Here is a 16,779-nt window from a genome sequence, read left to right as displayed (position 1 = left end):
ATTGCAGCCCTATTACCTGCAGTGAAAGTATGGTCTACAGACAATAAGCTCATGGACTTGAGGCACATTGACATCTCTTGTCCATGAGACTGCGAAGTGGGAACTGTTAAGGGTGAACCATGACTTCGCCAAGCTTGCTCCATAGAATATACAAAAGTGATACTATCATCTCTCATATTTGCATTGGCCATTAAGATAATTCAACACTTCTGCATAAACGAGAGACTACCGATAAGAAAGACCTTCAGCTGTAGTTCCTTCGTGATCTAGTACAAGCATGGATTACACGACAATTTTATCTCTGCTCGACCAAGAAGCCTTGCCCTATATTGCATCTGTATTGTTCTAGGTCCTTAAAAAGCATGTATTAAAATAGTAACAATTTAGTTCGGTGTATTATAATAAAATTTTCCCAACTGTGTTTATGAATTTCTTGGAATAAATTATTTTTTTACGATTAGTTTTATCAGTCAATTGCTATGCTGTTTTAAGTAGACCAAAGCATGTATACCCAATGTTCTTGCACTACTAACATAGATTACATATGAACTGAAACGAGTATACGAAAGCAAGATATTTTGAAACATGTAAACTTTTTGGAAAATATAACAATAGAAAATTCTTTTATAGATACATATATAATGAAACATTAAACATGATTTAAATTGAAGTAAAATATTATATAGTTTAGCCAGAGTCGGTTCTTGGAAGTTATAAGCAAGTACACTATTTTAGATCCATGATCTGTTATACAAAAAACAAAGGAAATACTAACCATAGAGAAACAAATTCAGTTGATGAGATGTTAAAATTTTTGAATAACAACCGATGTAGAAACAAGAAATACAGAGGACTACATCTATTAAGAAACGTAAAATTGATATATGGTAATTAGAACAATAAATTAAGTTAAGTTTTTGACTTTTTTAATAACATAGGAAATCCGATATTTGACTCATAGTTTCTAAATTTAGTGTTTTAAAAAATCTCGGTAAACTATTGTAGAGCATCTCCAATAGAGAATTCTACTGACTGGAGTTCTAAAAATCCATATAAATATTCTAAAAATATTTAGGTTGGATTTTATGTAAATTTATGAACCCTAGAATTATATACGTATATAATATATACATACACATACATACATATATGTATGTTTAGAATTTCAATGATTATTCTAATGGATAAAACTTAACTAAGCTCACTACATTTCCCATTAGACCATATCACATTTTTGTTTTATTTTGCGGTAAACTAATATTATTTACTGCTTATTTCATTTCTTACTAACATTGTTTGACTAAGAGTAATTGGGTCACCATATTGTGTTTTGAGTTTTAGTCGCGGGTATAATCATTTTATATTTACTTATTAATAAATGTATTACTAATTTAGAAAAAAATCATCATAAGTAATAATTTATGTTTTCAATATTTTAAACCAAATATCAAATTATTTAAAATGATTCAATATACTCATTATTGTTTTTTTTTGAAAAATCATGCACTATAAATATAAAAAGTTTTTATAACCAACTTAATTATTAATAAATTAGTCTTTGAAATCATTCTCTTTCATTTCTATTTTGATTATATAACATTAAGATTTTTACTTGAATTATCTTTATTATGTGGTTTCTGTTTTATAATTTTTAACTTTTATAATTGAAAGATATTTTTCAGATAACAACATAGTGTATGTAGAATTATCTTTTTATTTTTAAAATATATTTTATGTTTGGGTATTTTTTATCATATTATGTTTAATCAACAACCCAATTTAATAAATTTAAAATTCTTTTTATAGGTAATTTTATTACATTAAGTAATAATTAATAGTTTAGTCTAATTTAATATAATTATTTGTTAAAATTAATAACGATTTTTTATTTTTTAACCTGAAAACTCAAAAAGTTTTATTTTAAGTAATTTAATTATATCAATTAATAATTTAACTTAATCTAGTGAATAAAGCAAATTATTATCGAAGGTAACAACGACTTTAACCAGTTTACTTTTTAGCGTTAAAGGTTAGAATGAAAAATCACTTTGTAAACTAAATTGTATATTATATTATTTGATTAAAATAAATATAGATACTTAGATTTGTTTCTTTGTATTCTCTTTTATTTATTTATTATAATTATTTTATTATAATGATATATTTTACTAAAATAAAAATATGACTTGAATTTTATGTGGATTTGTTTCTTTGTGTACTCTTCTATTTCTTTGATTATAATTGTTTTATTATAATGGTATGTTTGGCTAAATAAAATATGAAAATATTACTTGGATTTACCAGGATTTATTTCTTTGTTTCTCTTCTATTTCTTTTACTATAATTTTTTTTCTTATAATGATAGATTGGAGTAAAGTAAAACATGAACAATGTGACTTGGATTTTATTTGGATTTATTTCTTTGTTTTCTCTTATCTTTCTTTATTAATATATCTGACAAATAAAATACTAAAATATGCTTTGGATTTTACTTGGATTTCTTTATTTTTTCTCTTTTATTTATTTTGTTAGAATATTTTTATCTTATTATGATATATTGACTAAAATAAAATATGGAAAATATGACTTGGATTTTTTTCTTAGTTCATTTCATTTACTAAGTTTCGTTTCTTTTAATGTTATGTTCAATTAAAACTAATAAAATACGAAAATGACTTAGTTTTGATTATTATTTATCAAAAAATTATTTATTAAAATTTAATTTCTTATAGTATGTTTGACTAAAAACTAAAATATGAAAAAACTGAATTTGTCTTAATAATTTTTTATCATCTATTGTCTTTTCTAATATTTGACTGAAAAAAATGAAAAAGGCATACGAATCAATTAAGTTATTCAAATATTAAGTATTTAGTTTCAATCTAAATCAAAATAAATATCATAATTACATAAATTTTAGTTTTTAAATATATTTTTTTTTTTGGTCAAACTTAATATTTTATTTTTATCCACTATGATCTATAATAGAGTTTATAAAATTATAAAGAAAATGTCAGTATAAAGCCCATATAAAAGATTCAAGGCCTACAGAGAGAGGTAACGGCCCATCTAACCAGCCAGAATGAGAGCAATGATTATCCATTCTCTCTCTCTTCCCTCTAAAACCATTTTGATATTCACGACAAGGTCCGGTTGTTTCGGTTAGGGTTCCTCGCCGAACACACATCCATCCATCACCTTCCCCTAGTTCCGTAAGTGTTTCCGAAGAGCCATGGAAACTGGGAAACGAGACAGGGAAGACATGGAAGTGCAACCCTCCTCTCCGAGGAAACCACGTGTACTACTCGCTTCAAGCGGAAGCGTCGCCGCCATCAAATTCGGCAATCTCTGCCATTGTTTCACAGAGTGGGCTGAAGTGAGAGCCGTCGTCACGAAATCGTCTCTGCATTTCGTCGACAGACTCTCTCTCCCAGGGGAAGTGACTCTGTACACTGATGAAGATGAGTGGTCGAGCTGGAACAAGATCGGCGATCCTGTGCTTCACATCGAGCTCAGACGCTGGGCTGATGTTTTGGTCATTGCTCCTTTGTCTGCTAACACATTAGGGAAGGTAAAAACATCTAAAGACCCTAACTTGAAGTTTTCTTTGTCTGAAATTTACTTTTTTTTGTCTCTTTATAGATTGCTGGTGGGCTGTGTGATAATCTTCTGACTTGTATCATTCGAGCTTGGGATTATAGCAAACCGCTTTTCGTAGCACCTGCGATGAATACTTTGATGTGGAACAATCCTTTTACAGAAAGGCATTTGTTGTCGCTTGATGAACTTGGAGTCACGCTTATTCCTCCCATCAAGAAGAGATTGGCGTGTGGGGACTATGGTAACGGCGCCATGGCTGAGCCTTCTCTTATCTATTCCACTGTCAGGCTCTTCTGGGAGTCGCAGGCTCATCAGCAAAGTGGTGGTACAAGTTAAAAAGACCATGGTGGTGTCCACTTTGCATTGGTTGGTTCTGTTTTCAGTGTCATAGATAATAGATGATTATTCAGTTTGTAATGCTTGTTTATTGTACATCTTTAAAACAGCTGTCTGGAATCTGGGTTGATGTCTCAACTCATGTTGCTGTAGAAAACTATTTAAGTTTATCTAAGCTTAGTATTAAACTATCTGAGCTCTCTGAAACTAGTGAATTTTACCGGCAAAGAACTTACAAACAGGGTTGGCATGGTGGATAAGTTAAACCAATTCTAAGATCACCAAGCAGCTTTACATTCTACCAGTAATCATGAAATCAAAAATGTAAGAGATGCCATAAGCATGAAGTTTACTGCTTTTGAAACACTTTCTCCTGAGGTTGCAGAGTTCCAAAGATTACTCTCCTTCCACTGCTAAGGCCCTTGAATCGTGTAGTTTATCTAATATCCTCCATGTGACAGCATCTGGAGCCTGACCGTTCTTCCTCATCTCCTCTATAATCTGGTACGCTTCTCTCCTCAACCCACTTCTACTACATTCATCAATCACAATGTTATAGCACACGACATTAGGAACCGCTCCAGCATCCGCCAGCTCGTATAGGAAATGGCAAGCGTCACTTAGACTACCAAACCGACAAAGACCTTTCAGAAATGCTGAATACACGTACGCATCATGTCTGCCTGATGGCCATATCACATCGTCCCAGAACCTCTTTGCCTTATCCACCTGACCAGTGACACACAACCCGTCAATGATAATAGCATAGGTAGTATTATCTGCGCTCACACCTGCCTTTGCCATCTGATCAAACACACGCATAGCTTCAACTCCCTTACGGAGCTTGAACAGTCCACGCATAACAGCGTTGTATGTAACAACACTTGGCTTTAACCCGTTCTCTGGCATAACCCTATTCAACACATCAAGAGCTTCCTCTGCTCTTCCTTGAGTAAGCAAGCCACACATAACAGTAGTTAAAGTCACAGCATCAGGCGCGCAGAACTTCCCCGTCATCATATCGCCAAGAACTTTCATGGCATCATCCACCCTACCCATCTTGCAAAATCCATCAATGACTGTGTTAAGTGTATACTCATCGGGCCTACAGTCTCCCTGAAGCATACTAACCAGTACATTCAAGATTTCTGTCGGGTTATCCACTACACAGAGAGCTCGTAGGTAGATATTATATATTCTAGTTCTATCAGTTCCTTCTTTTCTCAACATAAGCTCTAGAACATTCCTCGCCTTACCAGTCTCATGCTCCTTGCATAGACTCTCGACTAAGAGCTTATAAGTATACTCAGACGGGAAAAAACCAAACTCAGATCCCTCTTCTAGCAACTGATAACCCCTCATACACCCATCATCCTTGCACAAACCATGAATGATAGCATTGTAAGATGTACTCCTAGGTCTCAACCCTTTACACTTCATTATATAAACAATCCTCGCAGCTCCATGGTTCCTCTTATATCTACACAACGAATCCATCATATGCCCGTAAGCGAACTCAACATTCACGGAATCACTCTGCGGCATATCCTCAGCAATCTCGAAAACGTCGTTGAAACACCCTTCCCTGCACAGAGAATCAACGAGATTCGCAAAAGCCGCTGACTTCACTGATGCATCACTCTCATCCATCATCTCTCCCCAAAGCTCCTCCATCAGCTTCCTTCCTCCTTCAAGATCCCTCCTTTTCAAAAACCCACCAATAAGAACACTCAACGTGAGACAGTTACCCCTCACGCCGCACGCACGCATTTCATCGAACACTTTCCGCGCAACCTCAATCTCACGGATCTCGCAGTACCCACCGATCAGAGTCGTGTACGTCACAACGTTCGGTCTATGCCCTCTGCTCCTCATCTCAAACACAAGCCTATGCGCGTCCCTCACTCTACACATCAAACACATCTGATTGATCAGACGGTTATAATTCGTCAGCGACGGGACGAACTCCCTCTTGGCACCGATCAGACGGTGTATCACCCTCAACGTGCTCGCCGGAGCCCCGGAATCGAGCAGCCTCGCGATGACGACGTTGCAGGTGCGCTCGTCGGGGACGAAACCCGAAGCGACGAAGAGGAGGCAGCGACGGTGAGCTTCTTCGAACCTTCCGGCGTCGCAGAGAGAGTGGATCACGCTGCTGAGGTTGAGCGAGTCGGGACGGTATCCGCGGAGGGTGAGGCCGTCGATGATTCGAAGAGCTTCGTCGGGGCTTTTACGGAGGGTGCAGAGACTGTGTATCCGTCTTCTCCAGTAAGCTCTGTCGGTGACGCTGCGTCGACGGTCTTCTTGTTCTTCTTCTTGTATTGCATCGTCTTCTAATCGAGGGTCGAGAACATGTTCTGGGGGTTTTGATACGGAGGCGGATGAGGAAGAGAGAGGCGTGGAGAAGAAGGTGTGGTAGAAGCCGTTTTTTTTTGCTCGCAGGCGAGAGATGAAGAACATGATGACTTTGCAAGTGTGTTTGATTTTTTTGAAACTGGCTTTTATATGACACGAGTGTTTTTCTCCTTTGTACTATTTATTGCTCGATGGGGCTAATCCTTTCATTGGGCCTGCGTAGTGTTGTGTATGTAAGCCCGGCCCAACTTATAGTAGAGGGTATTAACTTTTCTCTGTGTTGTGGACTTGTGCGAGTATGAAGAAATTTGTGTGATGAAAAAAGAATCCTTTAAAGTTTTTCTTAATTTTAGTAGATGAATATTTCTATAGCTAAAGCTATAATTAAGATGATTTAACTTTAAACTAAGACTGAAATTTTATGGAATTTATGATCGAACTTCAAGATAACATAAGTACTTGGTTCTATTAATTTTTTTTTGTCATTTTTAACATCATTATTCAAACGTAGTTCGTTGTCAAAAAAAAATCAAAAATGTAGTTACATATAGTACACTATTCCATCACAACATCTTTTGTAACCTAGATCCATACACAGAATCACGACAAATGATTTTACCTATATCATATTAAAATATTTGTGAAGAATTATTTTCTTAATTATATACGTACTGTTTTGGCTGAAAAAGAAAAGATAACACCTTAATTAGTTTTTTTCAAAAGAAAAACACCTTAATTAGTTCTATATGGTGTAAACAAAAATGAACTTAGCTAGTAAATTAAGTTTGTATTTTTACAAAAATAAATCATGACAAACTTTAATCTAAACCAGATAAACCGTGTGCAATGCATTAGGTTTGTGGTCCAAATGTAAGCCACTCGTTGGAGTATTTATCAATCGAGTTTTTATATATCTGACATGACATCAATAATTCTTCTGTAAACGAGAAATAGATACAGTTGTAGTAATGTCAAGATTTCTCAGAGACCTTTATGCATGAGTTTTAAAAGATACAAACTGTGCTGAAAACGTTATTTTAAAATCTATTTCTTGTTAAAAAGGAAATGTAAGAAGAAGAAACAGAATTATATAGTACGTATACTCATTGGTAATTTGTTTACTTCGGAACAAATAGTATAGAAGTTTGAAGAAAGCCAGACCAGAATCACAAATTTGATCATGTGAATGATTAACTAAAGTAATATTCACAAATGTAATTCCTTTGAAGTTTGAAGAACTAAAGTCGGCCGGCCGACTTCAGTAAAATTATATTTTCAAGTTAATTCAAAACATATTAACATTTTTTTTCCACATTACTAATATGCCTTCTACAATAGTCAATGTAACATCTAGATATATATAGCTAATGAGTCGCATCAAACGAGAGCTAGTACAATGTAACGTTGTCCATCACATGATCATTAAAACAAATAAAGAAAAGACACGATATTAATTAGCATATCTTTTACAAAACCAAGGATTAACATATATTGCAAACATCCAAAAAATGGGGTAAAAACAAATGGATTAGGGCTTGGAAAAGACAGAAAAGGAGGATTTAAGATCCCAAAGAGAAGAAAAGGGTTTTATGGAAAAGTGGGTTTGAGAGAGACAAAGGAGAAGAGGTGAAGAGTGTAAAGGAGAAAAAGCAATGGGGCAGTTGAGAACAAGAAGAATAGTGAAAGCCACCACACACATATACATTTATCTCGAATACTTATTCTGTAGTATATATATTATGAAGCAGTAAAAATGAAAAAGGGGAAAAAAGAATGAAAGAAAAGGAGTGATGGAGACAGATGGGAGAATGTCACGTCGTTTTAAGCTCCTTCGCATCTCCCCATATCATTCATTTCCCAGAATTCCACGTTCTCCTATCTCTTCTTTTCCCCACTTACTTGTCAATCTCATCTTCTTCCTTTTCAATTTTCATTCATAATAATATGTCCTATTAAGTATACAACTAAGAATGTTTTCTTTTTTTTTGAAACTTAACTAAGAGTGTAGTTACATCATTCAAAATCATGTATGAGATTTCAAATATAAAACTAAGAAAGTAGTTACATCATTCCAGAAAATCATTTAGTGAATTAGAACACCGGCCATGTAGGTAATTAGTAGTATAAAATTTTGTTTCATCGTACGTAGTATTTCGTCATGATAATCCATTTGTTTGTTCGAACGGTTTTGATGTTAATCAGGTGTTCCCACAGAGGCAAAATATAATCAATGCATTTATTGTATCGCTAATTAGCATTAGTGTCTTTTATGATTTGTAATTAGTATTACTGTTCTTCTTGGATTCTGTCCTATTTGTACGTATGTCAGTTAGTGTGCTAAATTACAATGTGCTTGTAGTGTACTCATCCGCAAATTAACCTGACTTTTTAATTTTGTACTACCCATGTTTAGTACCATGTTCATAAGCACTCCTGAACTATAACTTCTTTTAGTTATAGGCTATAGTGAACAATTGGAATAGAGGAGATTTTTCATGTAAGTATGGATGCATTTGGGTCTAATGTGTATGAAAAAAATACAGTTTACATTAATTGTACATGTTGTCTATCAAATCGACAAGCCATAGCGAAATAATATTCATACATATATAATACTATTCATTATAAGAATATATCACATTCTTCATACAAAAATAATTCTATTATATATGTATGTTTTGATCAAATTAAAAGAATTTTGTTAATGTGTTATTACTTCTTTCACATAAAAATGTTAATTTGTTTGTGAAATCCGGTGATGAGTTTATAAAATAAAAGCAATAAAACGGAGAAAACAAATAAATGATTATTTCTATCTATGTGAATGTGAATTTGTGAAAAAAGAAAAACAATTTTAAAAGAACGCGTTATATCTATCAGTATATATACATATACACATATGCGTGTGCTAGCAAAACCCCATTTGCATGCTCCCATACTCACATTCACATAAAAGAAGATATCTCAACATTCAAACCCATAAACCATCCAATAGCACTTTCTACTATATATTTGTCTATTTCCTCCTTCTACCATATAATTCTCATCTTCAAAATTCCAGTAAAATAGACAAAACCCTAATATCTAGTTTTTTATGAACATCTAATTATTATCTCTCTCTCCGCTCCAAAATCCACATAAAAATATAAAAATAGTTCAAAATGTGGATGATGGGTTACAACGAAGGCGGTGCAGATTCCTTCAACGGAGGAAGAAAGCTTCGTCCTCTCATCCCACGCCTCTCATCTTGCCCCACTGCCGCCAACTCCGACCACCGCTTTAACATGGGTCTCTCTCTCCCCACCCCCCACCCCACAAAAAATTATACTTTTCTAAATGTTCTGTATATCTAGCAAAAAACAATGCTCATTTTTTTTTCTTGTTATGATTTTGTAAAGCAGTGATGACGACAATGACAGCTGAGCAGAACAAGAGGGAGCTCATGATGCTAAACTCAGAGCCTCAACATCCACCGTTAATGGTGAGCTCACGGTGGAATCCGACACCGGATCAGTTAAAGGCTCTTGAAGAGCTTTACCAAAAAGGAACCAGAACTCCTTCGGCCGACCATATCCAAAAAATCACGGCGCAGCTACGACGGTACGGGAAGATCGAAGGCAAAAACGTTTTCTATTGGTTCCAAAACCACAAAGCCCGTGAACGCCAAAAACGGCGACGACAGATGGAAAATGGCCACGACGAATCTGTCTTTACTACAACTAGTCTTGTCTCAAACCACGGGTTTGACAAGAAATATCCACCAAGTGAGAGACCATAATATTAGAAACAGAATGTGGATCATATTTTAATGCATTAAATCTTTTTTTGGTTTGTAAATTGGCTTTTTAATACATTAAATCTTAATTTAGGTTTATTTAAATTTTACAGGTTACAAGGTTGAACAGACGAAGAACTGGATATGTTCGGTCGGATGCGACATACAACCAGAGGTATATTTATATGCGTATATTTTTTTTTTTTGTAAACTGTTTATATGCGTATATTGTAGGCATGTTTGTTTTCTATTCACTATATTTTCTGATGAAAGGGAATGTAGTTAAGGGTTTATGATATGATATAATTGGCATATGATTACAAAGAGAATTCTCTTAAGAATTAGTGCATTCTCTTTTTGGAAACTTTAAAAAAATTTGAAAATGAAAACAAAGGCAAAGAGATTAGCTTATTGGGAAATGAAAAAATAAGTATTTTTGTGACCAGAGAATTATATATTAGTATTAACTTTTAAGTATTGTTTTGAGTATTTTTATTTTTTTTAATGATGGATTGATACAAAAAGCTGCAGACTCTTGCCTTTCTGTCGGGACATCTGCTACGTACGATCGATTTTTATCGTTTTTCACTTCGTTTTTCACTGAATCTCCATGAAATAGTGTGCTTTTCACTCAAACGCATGCTTCAAAAGACCGTCTTGACCCTGCTTTTAACGGTCTCATTCTCCTTGGACTTCTGTCCTTTTCAGGAATTTTACTTTGGGTCTGTGTGATTCGTTTTTTTCAAAGCATAAAGTTTGTCGCTTTGCCAAGATTTTGACTTATTCGTTCCCAAATTTTGCATGTTCCAATGCCAATTGACTAAAATTTTTTTTTGCATATCAGAAACCTCATGACCTTAATCATCATGAGGAGCCTGTCTCAATAGCGATGGTAGCAACGAAGCGCAATGGTCGTCATGTAGGAGACGAGAGACAAAACTTTCCCGGGAGAAATGCCATGTCGCAGATGATGCAGCTTGCACCTGGACATTACCCTTCTTCACAACAACAACAACAACATCATCAACTCATTCTCAATTCCACTACTGTTTCGTCTAACTTCTCCACTAGCAACAGTACTGTTTCCGCTGCTAAAGATACCGTCACAATTTCACCTTTATTTCTGAGGACAAGAGCAGCAACGAACACTGGAACTTGTGATGATAATAAAGATGAAGAACGTCGTGAAGATTGCTTAAACGGTGAAGTGGATCACCAAGAACAAACACTAGAACTATTTCCACTGAGAAAAGAAGGGTTTTGTAACAATGGTAGAGATGGTGGGAAAGAGAAAGAGAGTGGCCCCCACTGTTTCTATGAGTTTCTTCCATTGAAGAACTAATCCTATTTGATTCTTTTTTTTCAAGAGCAAACATGTTTTAGTGTTTTACTGTTTTAAGATAACTAGGTTAAGTAATCAATCATGCTATAGTGTGAGAAAAATAATTAATTAACTAGGATTTTGTTTGGGAGTGAGGGTAACGCGTCTTTATGGTGTTGATGTTAACATTTCATAGGCGTTTGCCTTTAAATGCACTTTGGACCACTTTCTTTAAATGTTAAAACCCATCCAAACAAAACTTAAAAAGGAATACAAACACCCATTAGTTCATCTTTTATATAGATGTGGTGAGTTAGGGTTTTGGATTAACGGTGATATAGTGTATTTGGTGATGATATCAAGTGTTACAACAATGGGAACTCGTTTTTACAGTACACCTTTTAAAAGGCCAAACTATCAATTTTAAAAGAAAATGACTAAATATCACAACAAATACTATATAAATAAACACACATGATCCATAATACTGTATAGTTGTCACCTTTAGCATGCGTATCTTGAGTTATAAATGTGCGTGAGACAAAAGGAATTGGGTTGATGTTGAAGTGACTTAGAGAGTGGGAGGACTTTGGTTTGGGACTTGTTTTGTTTTTTCTTCACTTGCATGCCAACAAAAGGACTTTACATTTGCTACTTATATAAAATATATTCCTCATATTAAATGTCACTATTTTGTATTTGTGTTTAAGGGTTTAATATATTCAAAGAACCTTATTTCTAATCGGAGTAATCATAAACCAAAATACATCCTAATTCATGTGCTTTTGTTTTAGTTTTGGGGTTCACAAATTCACAATATATTACTGTTTAATTGAAATGTAATGCTAATTAAGTACTCTCTCCGTTCTAAAATAGATGATGTTTTGAAGATTTTTGGATGTTTCAAATATATGATGTTTTGATATTTTTATATTAGTTTTAGTTTTATTGAAATATGTGTAACCAATGAGGTTTTATAATTTTTTTGATGATTGGTTGTATTAATTTTAATTTTAATTTTTAATTCTACTTTTTCAAAAAATATGTTTTTAATTCTTGTGTCATCATCCAAAACATCAAGTATTTTGAAACAGATAGAGTATCATTTTAACGCGAAAAATTATGATGAGGAATCAATGCCTAAATATATATATATACACACACAAACAATCGAAAACATAATGCAGTTATGCAAATGAAACATAAATTCCAAATTATGAACTAACATTTGTTGTATATTTTGGGATTAATAAGTTCTAACTTATAACTTGGATAATATTTGTATCTATAAAATTTGAAAGCCTTGGTGAAGGTATAAAAGAAATTGTATTCCTGGATGATTGAAAAGTTTGATAGAGCAAAGGTCAACCTCATTAATAGAAAGGAAAGAGAAAAGGCCAACCTGATTTTATTTTCTTTAATAATATTTTAATTGAACTAGACCACATTTTATATAAGTATAGCTAATTATGCGATAGAAAGCTTAGGCCATTAGCAATGGGCAGAGATTTATTTTTGTTTCTAAGAAAATGAAGTATTTAAAATAAATTAAATTGTATTCCTGGATGATTGAAAAGTTTGATAGAGCAAATGCCAACCTCATTAATAGAAAGGAAAGAGAAAATGCCAACCTGATTTCATTTTCTTTAATAACATTTTAGTTGAACTAGACCACAGACCACATTTTATATAAGTATAGCTAATCAATGCAATAGAAAGCTTAGGCCATTAGCAATGGGCAAAGATTTATTTTTGTTTCTAAAAAGAGGAGTATTTAAAATAAATTATTATAACATGAAAATGGTTTACCCACTTATAATAGAACTATAGTGTACAAAACGCCTTTTAAAAACTGTCTTTTTATTATCTAGAGGTTTCGGGGACTGAGGTTCATAATCTTCCAGACCCGGGACCAACTGATACCATAGGAATAAGGTCTATGGCATAAAATATTCCTCCCATGGTCGATCGAATAGAGGAGTGCAGCAGCAGCAACGCATACGTTTAAACCAACTGGGCTGCTACATCCGTGGTAAGAGAATAACTTCTCTATTACTTATTTTGTAATTTTTCTTTTTTTATATTCTTGAGAGATTTGGTGAGAATTGATTCTCCATTGCTAATGGACTTAGCCATGATTGATTTCGAATGTGGGGGAAATACAAAATATATGAGAGAGAGAGAACGTGAGAAAAAGATGGACAAGTGGCTTTTAGAGGATAGAAGAGACATGACAAAAGAAAAATCAGAAGAATAATAAAATTGAGTAGCTTATTCATAGAAGAAGTCCCCGACACTTTCCTTCTTTTTCTGAAAGATTCATTCATTCTTTTATGTTTCGTTGTACGATTCAGTGACATTATTTTCTTTAATAACAATTTTAGAAGAAAGATAGAGAGTGAGTTCATATGTTTGTATAGCTTATTTTGATGCATCATTATTCCATCCTCTTCTCTTTCATTTGCTTTTCTCCATGATGATTGTGTGTGTCTTGCGAGCATGGAAGTAAGCAAAAGAAACATAACTTTAATCAATCTATACGACAAAAGTGAAAAGCAAGAAGAGAAAATATTAACGGGTACGCGCATAGTCAACAGACTACCACAGATACAATATACATATTTTGTTGTTAGTAAAGAAAGAAACATGAATCTTCTCGTGAAGAACGAAGATTAATTGGTAAATTAAGTGTAATCTTTTGGTTATTTCCATGGATCACACAAATCTGTGTCTTCTGCTCGTTGGATTTATCATAATATTATCAGTGACGTAATTTTTTTTTTATCAGTGACGTAATATACTATATGCATAATAAGCTTTATAACTGCTAGAGATTATAATAATCCAATCATCATATATCGGTCAGGGAAAGCAGATGACCAATTAACATGGAATCTCATCTATACTGTAGAGATACGAATGTTATCTGGTGACGATGGCTAATATCAAGCAGTTGCTAACCTTTTTTTCTTTGATCAAAGCAGTCGCTAACTCAAATTAGGGGTGGACGTTCGGGTACCCATTCGGGTTTCGGTTTAGTCCATTCGGGTTTCGGGTTTTTGGGTCAAAAATTTCAGTCCCATTCGGATATTTATAAATGTCGGTTCGGATTCGGTTCGGATCTTTGCGGGTTTGGTTCGCGTTCGGATAACCCATTCAAATTATTTTTAAAAATTTAAAATTCATTATATACTTTAAATTTTCGAAATTTATAAGAAAGATAATATATTACATATAAATTTTAATAACAAATATGTCAAAATACCTAAATTTAACATATATATTGGTTTTCTTTGAATATTTGGATAGAGAATCAATATATATTTAACTATTTTTGGTGTTTTTAATATACTTTACCTATTTTAAACATTTACTTTTTACTATTTTCATATATTTTTTGAGTATTTTAGAAAACTTAAAGGTATCTTATATATTTTGAATGTTTTTAATATACATTATATTAAAAATAATTTATATATTTAAGTATATAAATCTATTTCGGATATATTCGGGTACCCGAAATACTTCGGTTCGGATCGGGTTCGGTTTCGGTTCTTTAAATACCAAAATTTTAAACCCATTCGGATATTTAATCAATTTTGGTTCGGGTTCGGTGCTACTTTTTCGGATCGGTTCTGTTCAGTTTTTCGGGTTCTGATTTTTTGCCCAGCCCTAACTCAAATGATCAAAGTATATATAAACATATAGATTCGCATAAATTCATGTTTATCTTTCTTAATATAAAGCAGAAACCTCTCATCCGCCTAGGCCCGCACACAAATGTTTTTTCTTCTGAAGTATATAGTTTATAGATATATATGGGACACGTACTATTTCATGCAAGAGTGGTTTATCTCTAGGTATTTTTCTCTAGCTAGAGAAAGCCCCTAGCTGTAGTAGAAGTCTAAAACAAGAACCACAATGTACTAATAAATCTGATTCATACTTATGGGTATGTAAATACTAAATACAAAAATGCCCTTTTCAAAAAAAAATAATACTAAATACAAAGACGACAAAGAGTAAACCTAAAATCATTCTAGAGTATCGCCAATGGAGATTCTCAATTCAGATGTTAAAATATATATTCTATTTATATTTTATCATGGATACCATTGAGATATGATTTTATATAGTTTTGAAACTTCTACAATTTTTGTTTACTAATATTTATATTTTAAATATTTGTATGAAAACATTCATTATAAGTATACATATAATTTATTTATGCTTTATTCTGTAGTAGATAATTTATTTGTGTTCCCTAATTCATGACATCTTGACATTTAAGTAGATAATATATAGAGACGGCCTTCAAGTTGTCCCAAACACACACGTCCATTGTAATTTACACGAAAGAAATGATCTCTTATAAGAGAAAATGTCGTACATTCAATAACTATAATTACTAATTTGAACATAAAATGACATCTAAAAATCTAACAAAAAAATAGGTGAAAGTGGACCGACACTAGTCATTGATAATTTGGAGAACCTTTTTAATAAACACCCAAAGATGGAAGAGACAAATTAAAAGAAGAAGAGGGAGGGACAGAGAGGAATTGACAAGACTGGAGAAGGGATGAGACTGTGAGGGGCAAAATGGTGGCAGGCATTGAGGTGGACCATTGGTTGGGTTGGCTGGGCTTGGATGTGAATCAACCGCCTCCTCTTATTCTCTGCATCTTGTTTTCCCTATTTTTGGTTGAATGTGTCATGTGATTCTTCATTCACTCCTTCTCTCCCTTCGAGTCTTGCGAGACAAAACAAATTTTATCAAAATTAGACAATTAAAGCCTATTTTTCAAGTCTTTATTATATTATTGTCAGTGAATCTCTCCTATCATGAGGTCATCATAATACATGTATGCCCCATATGTAGGTGTATACGTTATACACACATTCACATTAGACAATATATAATATTCTGACAATGTAAGACTGCATCACATTCTCTGTTTTATTAATATCTACGTTAACTGGCTATCGAGGTCGTAGCTATATAATTTAATTGTGCCAATCAGTCTACCTAGATATGTTGGTGTTTTTTTTTCTAGAACGATGTATCAATACTCAAGATTGGTTTGTATTGTTAAATTAATAAATATTGCAAATAAATTGACATGAAAGAGATTGAAATTGACAGTGTGATTACAAAAAAAGAGAGTAGGTGTGTGTAGTAGAGATAGGGTTGGGTCAAAACCTAAACAGGAGTCTAAAGAATCTAGTTTTGGTATGTGGTGATTTCAAGGCCTTTGTATATATCTCCTCTCCACAGTCTATTATTGCACAGTCCTATGGCTATGCTCGGTGGAATGTTTTTCTTTTGGTTTTATTTAATTTATTTCTTTTGCTACTCTCAGGCTTCACCTACGAGTGAAAGTACATTAAA

The 16,779-nt window shown here is 33.4% G+C and overlaps 3 protein-coding genes across 4 annotated transcripts; 2 read left to right on the top strand and 1 right to left on the bottom strand.

Moving 5' to 3' along the window:
- Positions 1-3,114: 3,114 nt before the first annotated feature.
- Positions 3,115-4,127, top strand: LOC108862715 (phosphopantothenoylcysteine decarboxylase). The gene is made up of 2 exons (XM_018636941.2): positions 3,115-3,571; positions 3,643-4,127. Exons 1-2 carry the CDS (start codon positions 3,233-3,235, stop codon positions 3,934-3,936), a joined length of 633 nt encoding a protein of 210 aa, XP_018492443.1. The 5' UTR covers positions 3,115-3,232; the 3' UTR covers positions 3,937-4,127.
- A 28-nt stretch (positions 4,128-4,155) lies between these two features.
- LOC108862714 (pentatricopeptide repeat-containing protein At3g18020) lies at positions 4,156-6,444 on the bottom strand. The gene has a single exon (XM_018636940.2). The coding sequence runs from the start codon at positions 6,394-6,396 to the stop codon at positions 4,333-4,335; it is 2,064 nt and encodes a 687-aa protein (XP_018492442.1). The 5' UTR covers positions 6,397-6,444; the 3' UTR covers positions 4,156-4,332.
- Positions 6,445-9,049: 2,605 nt separating this feature from the next.
- On the top strand, positions 9,050-11,615 carry LOC108862713 (WUSCHEL-related homeobox 1). 2 transcript variants are annotated; one of them, XM_018636938.2, is made up of 4 exons: positions 9,050-9,579; positions 9,690-10,055; positions 10,180-10,241; positions 10,911-11,615. In XM_018636938.2, exons 1-4 carry the CDS (start codon positions 9,453-9,455, stop codon positions 11,406-11,408), a joined length of 1,053 nt encoding a protein of 350 aa, XP_018492440.1. In that variant the 5' UTR covers positions 9,050-9,452; the 3' UTR covers positions 11,409-11,615. The 2 variants fall into 2 exon arrangements, with proteins under 2 accessions (XP_018492440.1, XP_018492441.1); XM_018636939.2 differs by having other exon boundaries at positions 9,077-9,579; positions 9,693-10,055.
- Positions 11,616-16,779: the final 5,164 nt, after the last annotated feature.

The sequence above is a fragment of the Raphanus sativus genome, chromosome 5, assembly GCF_000801105.2.
Source record: "Raphanus sativus cultivar WK10039 chromosome 5, ASM80110v3, whole genome shotgun sequence".
Taxonomy (NCBI): Eukaryota; Viridiplantae; Streptophyta; class Magnoliopsida; order Brassicales; family Brassicaceae; genus Raphanus; species Raphanus sativus.
Note: the sequence above shows the minus strand (reverse complement) of the source record. Positions and strands in the feature narration are given on the sequence as shown.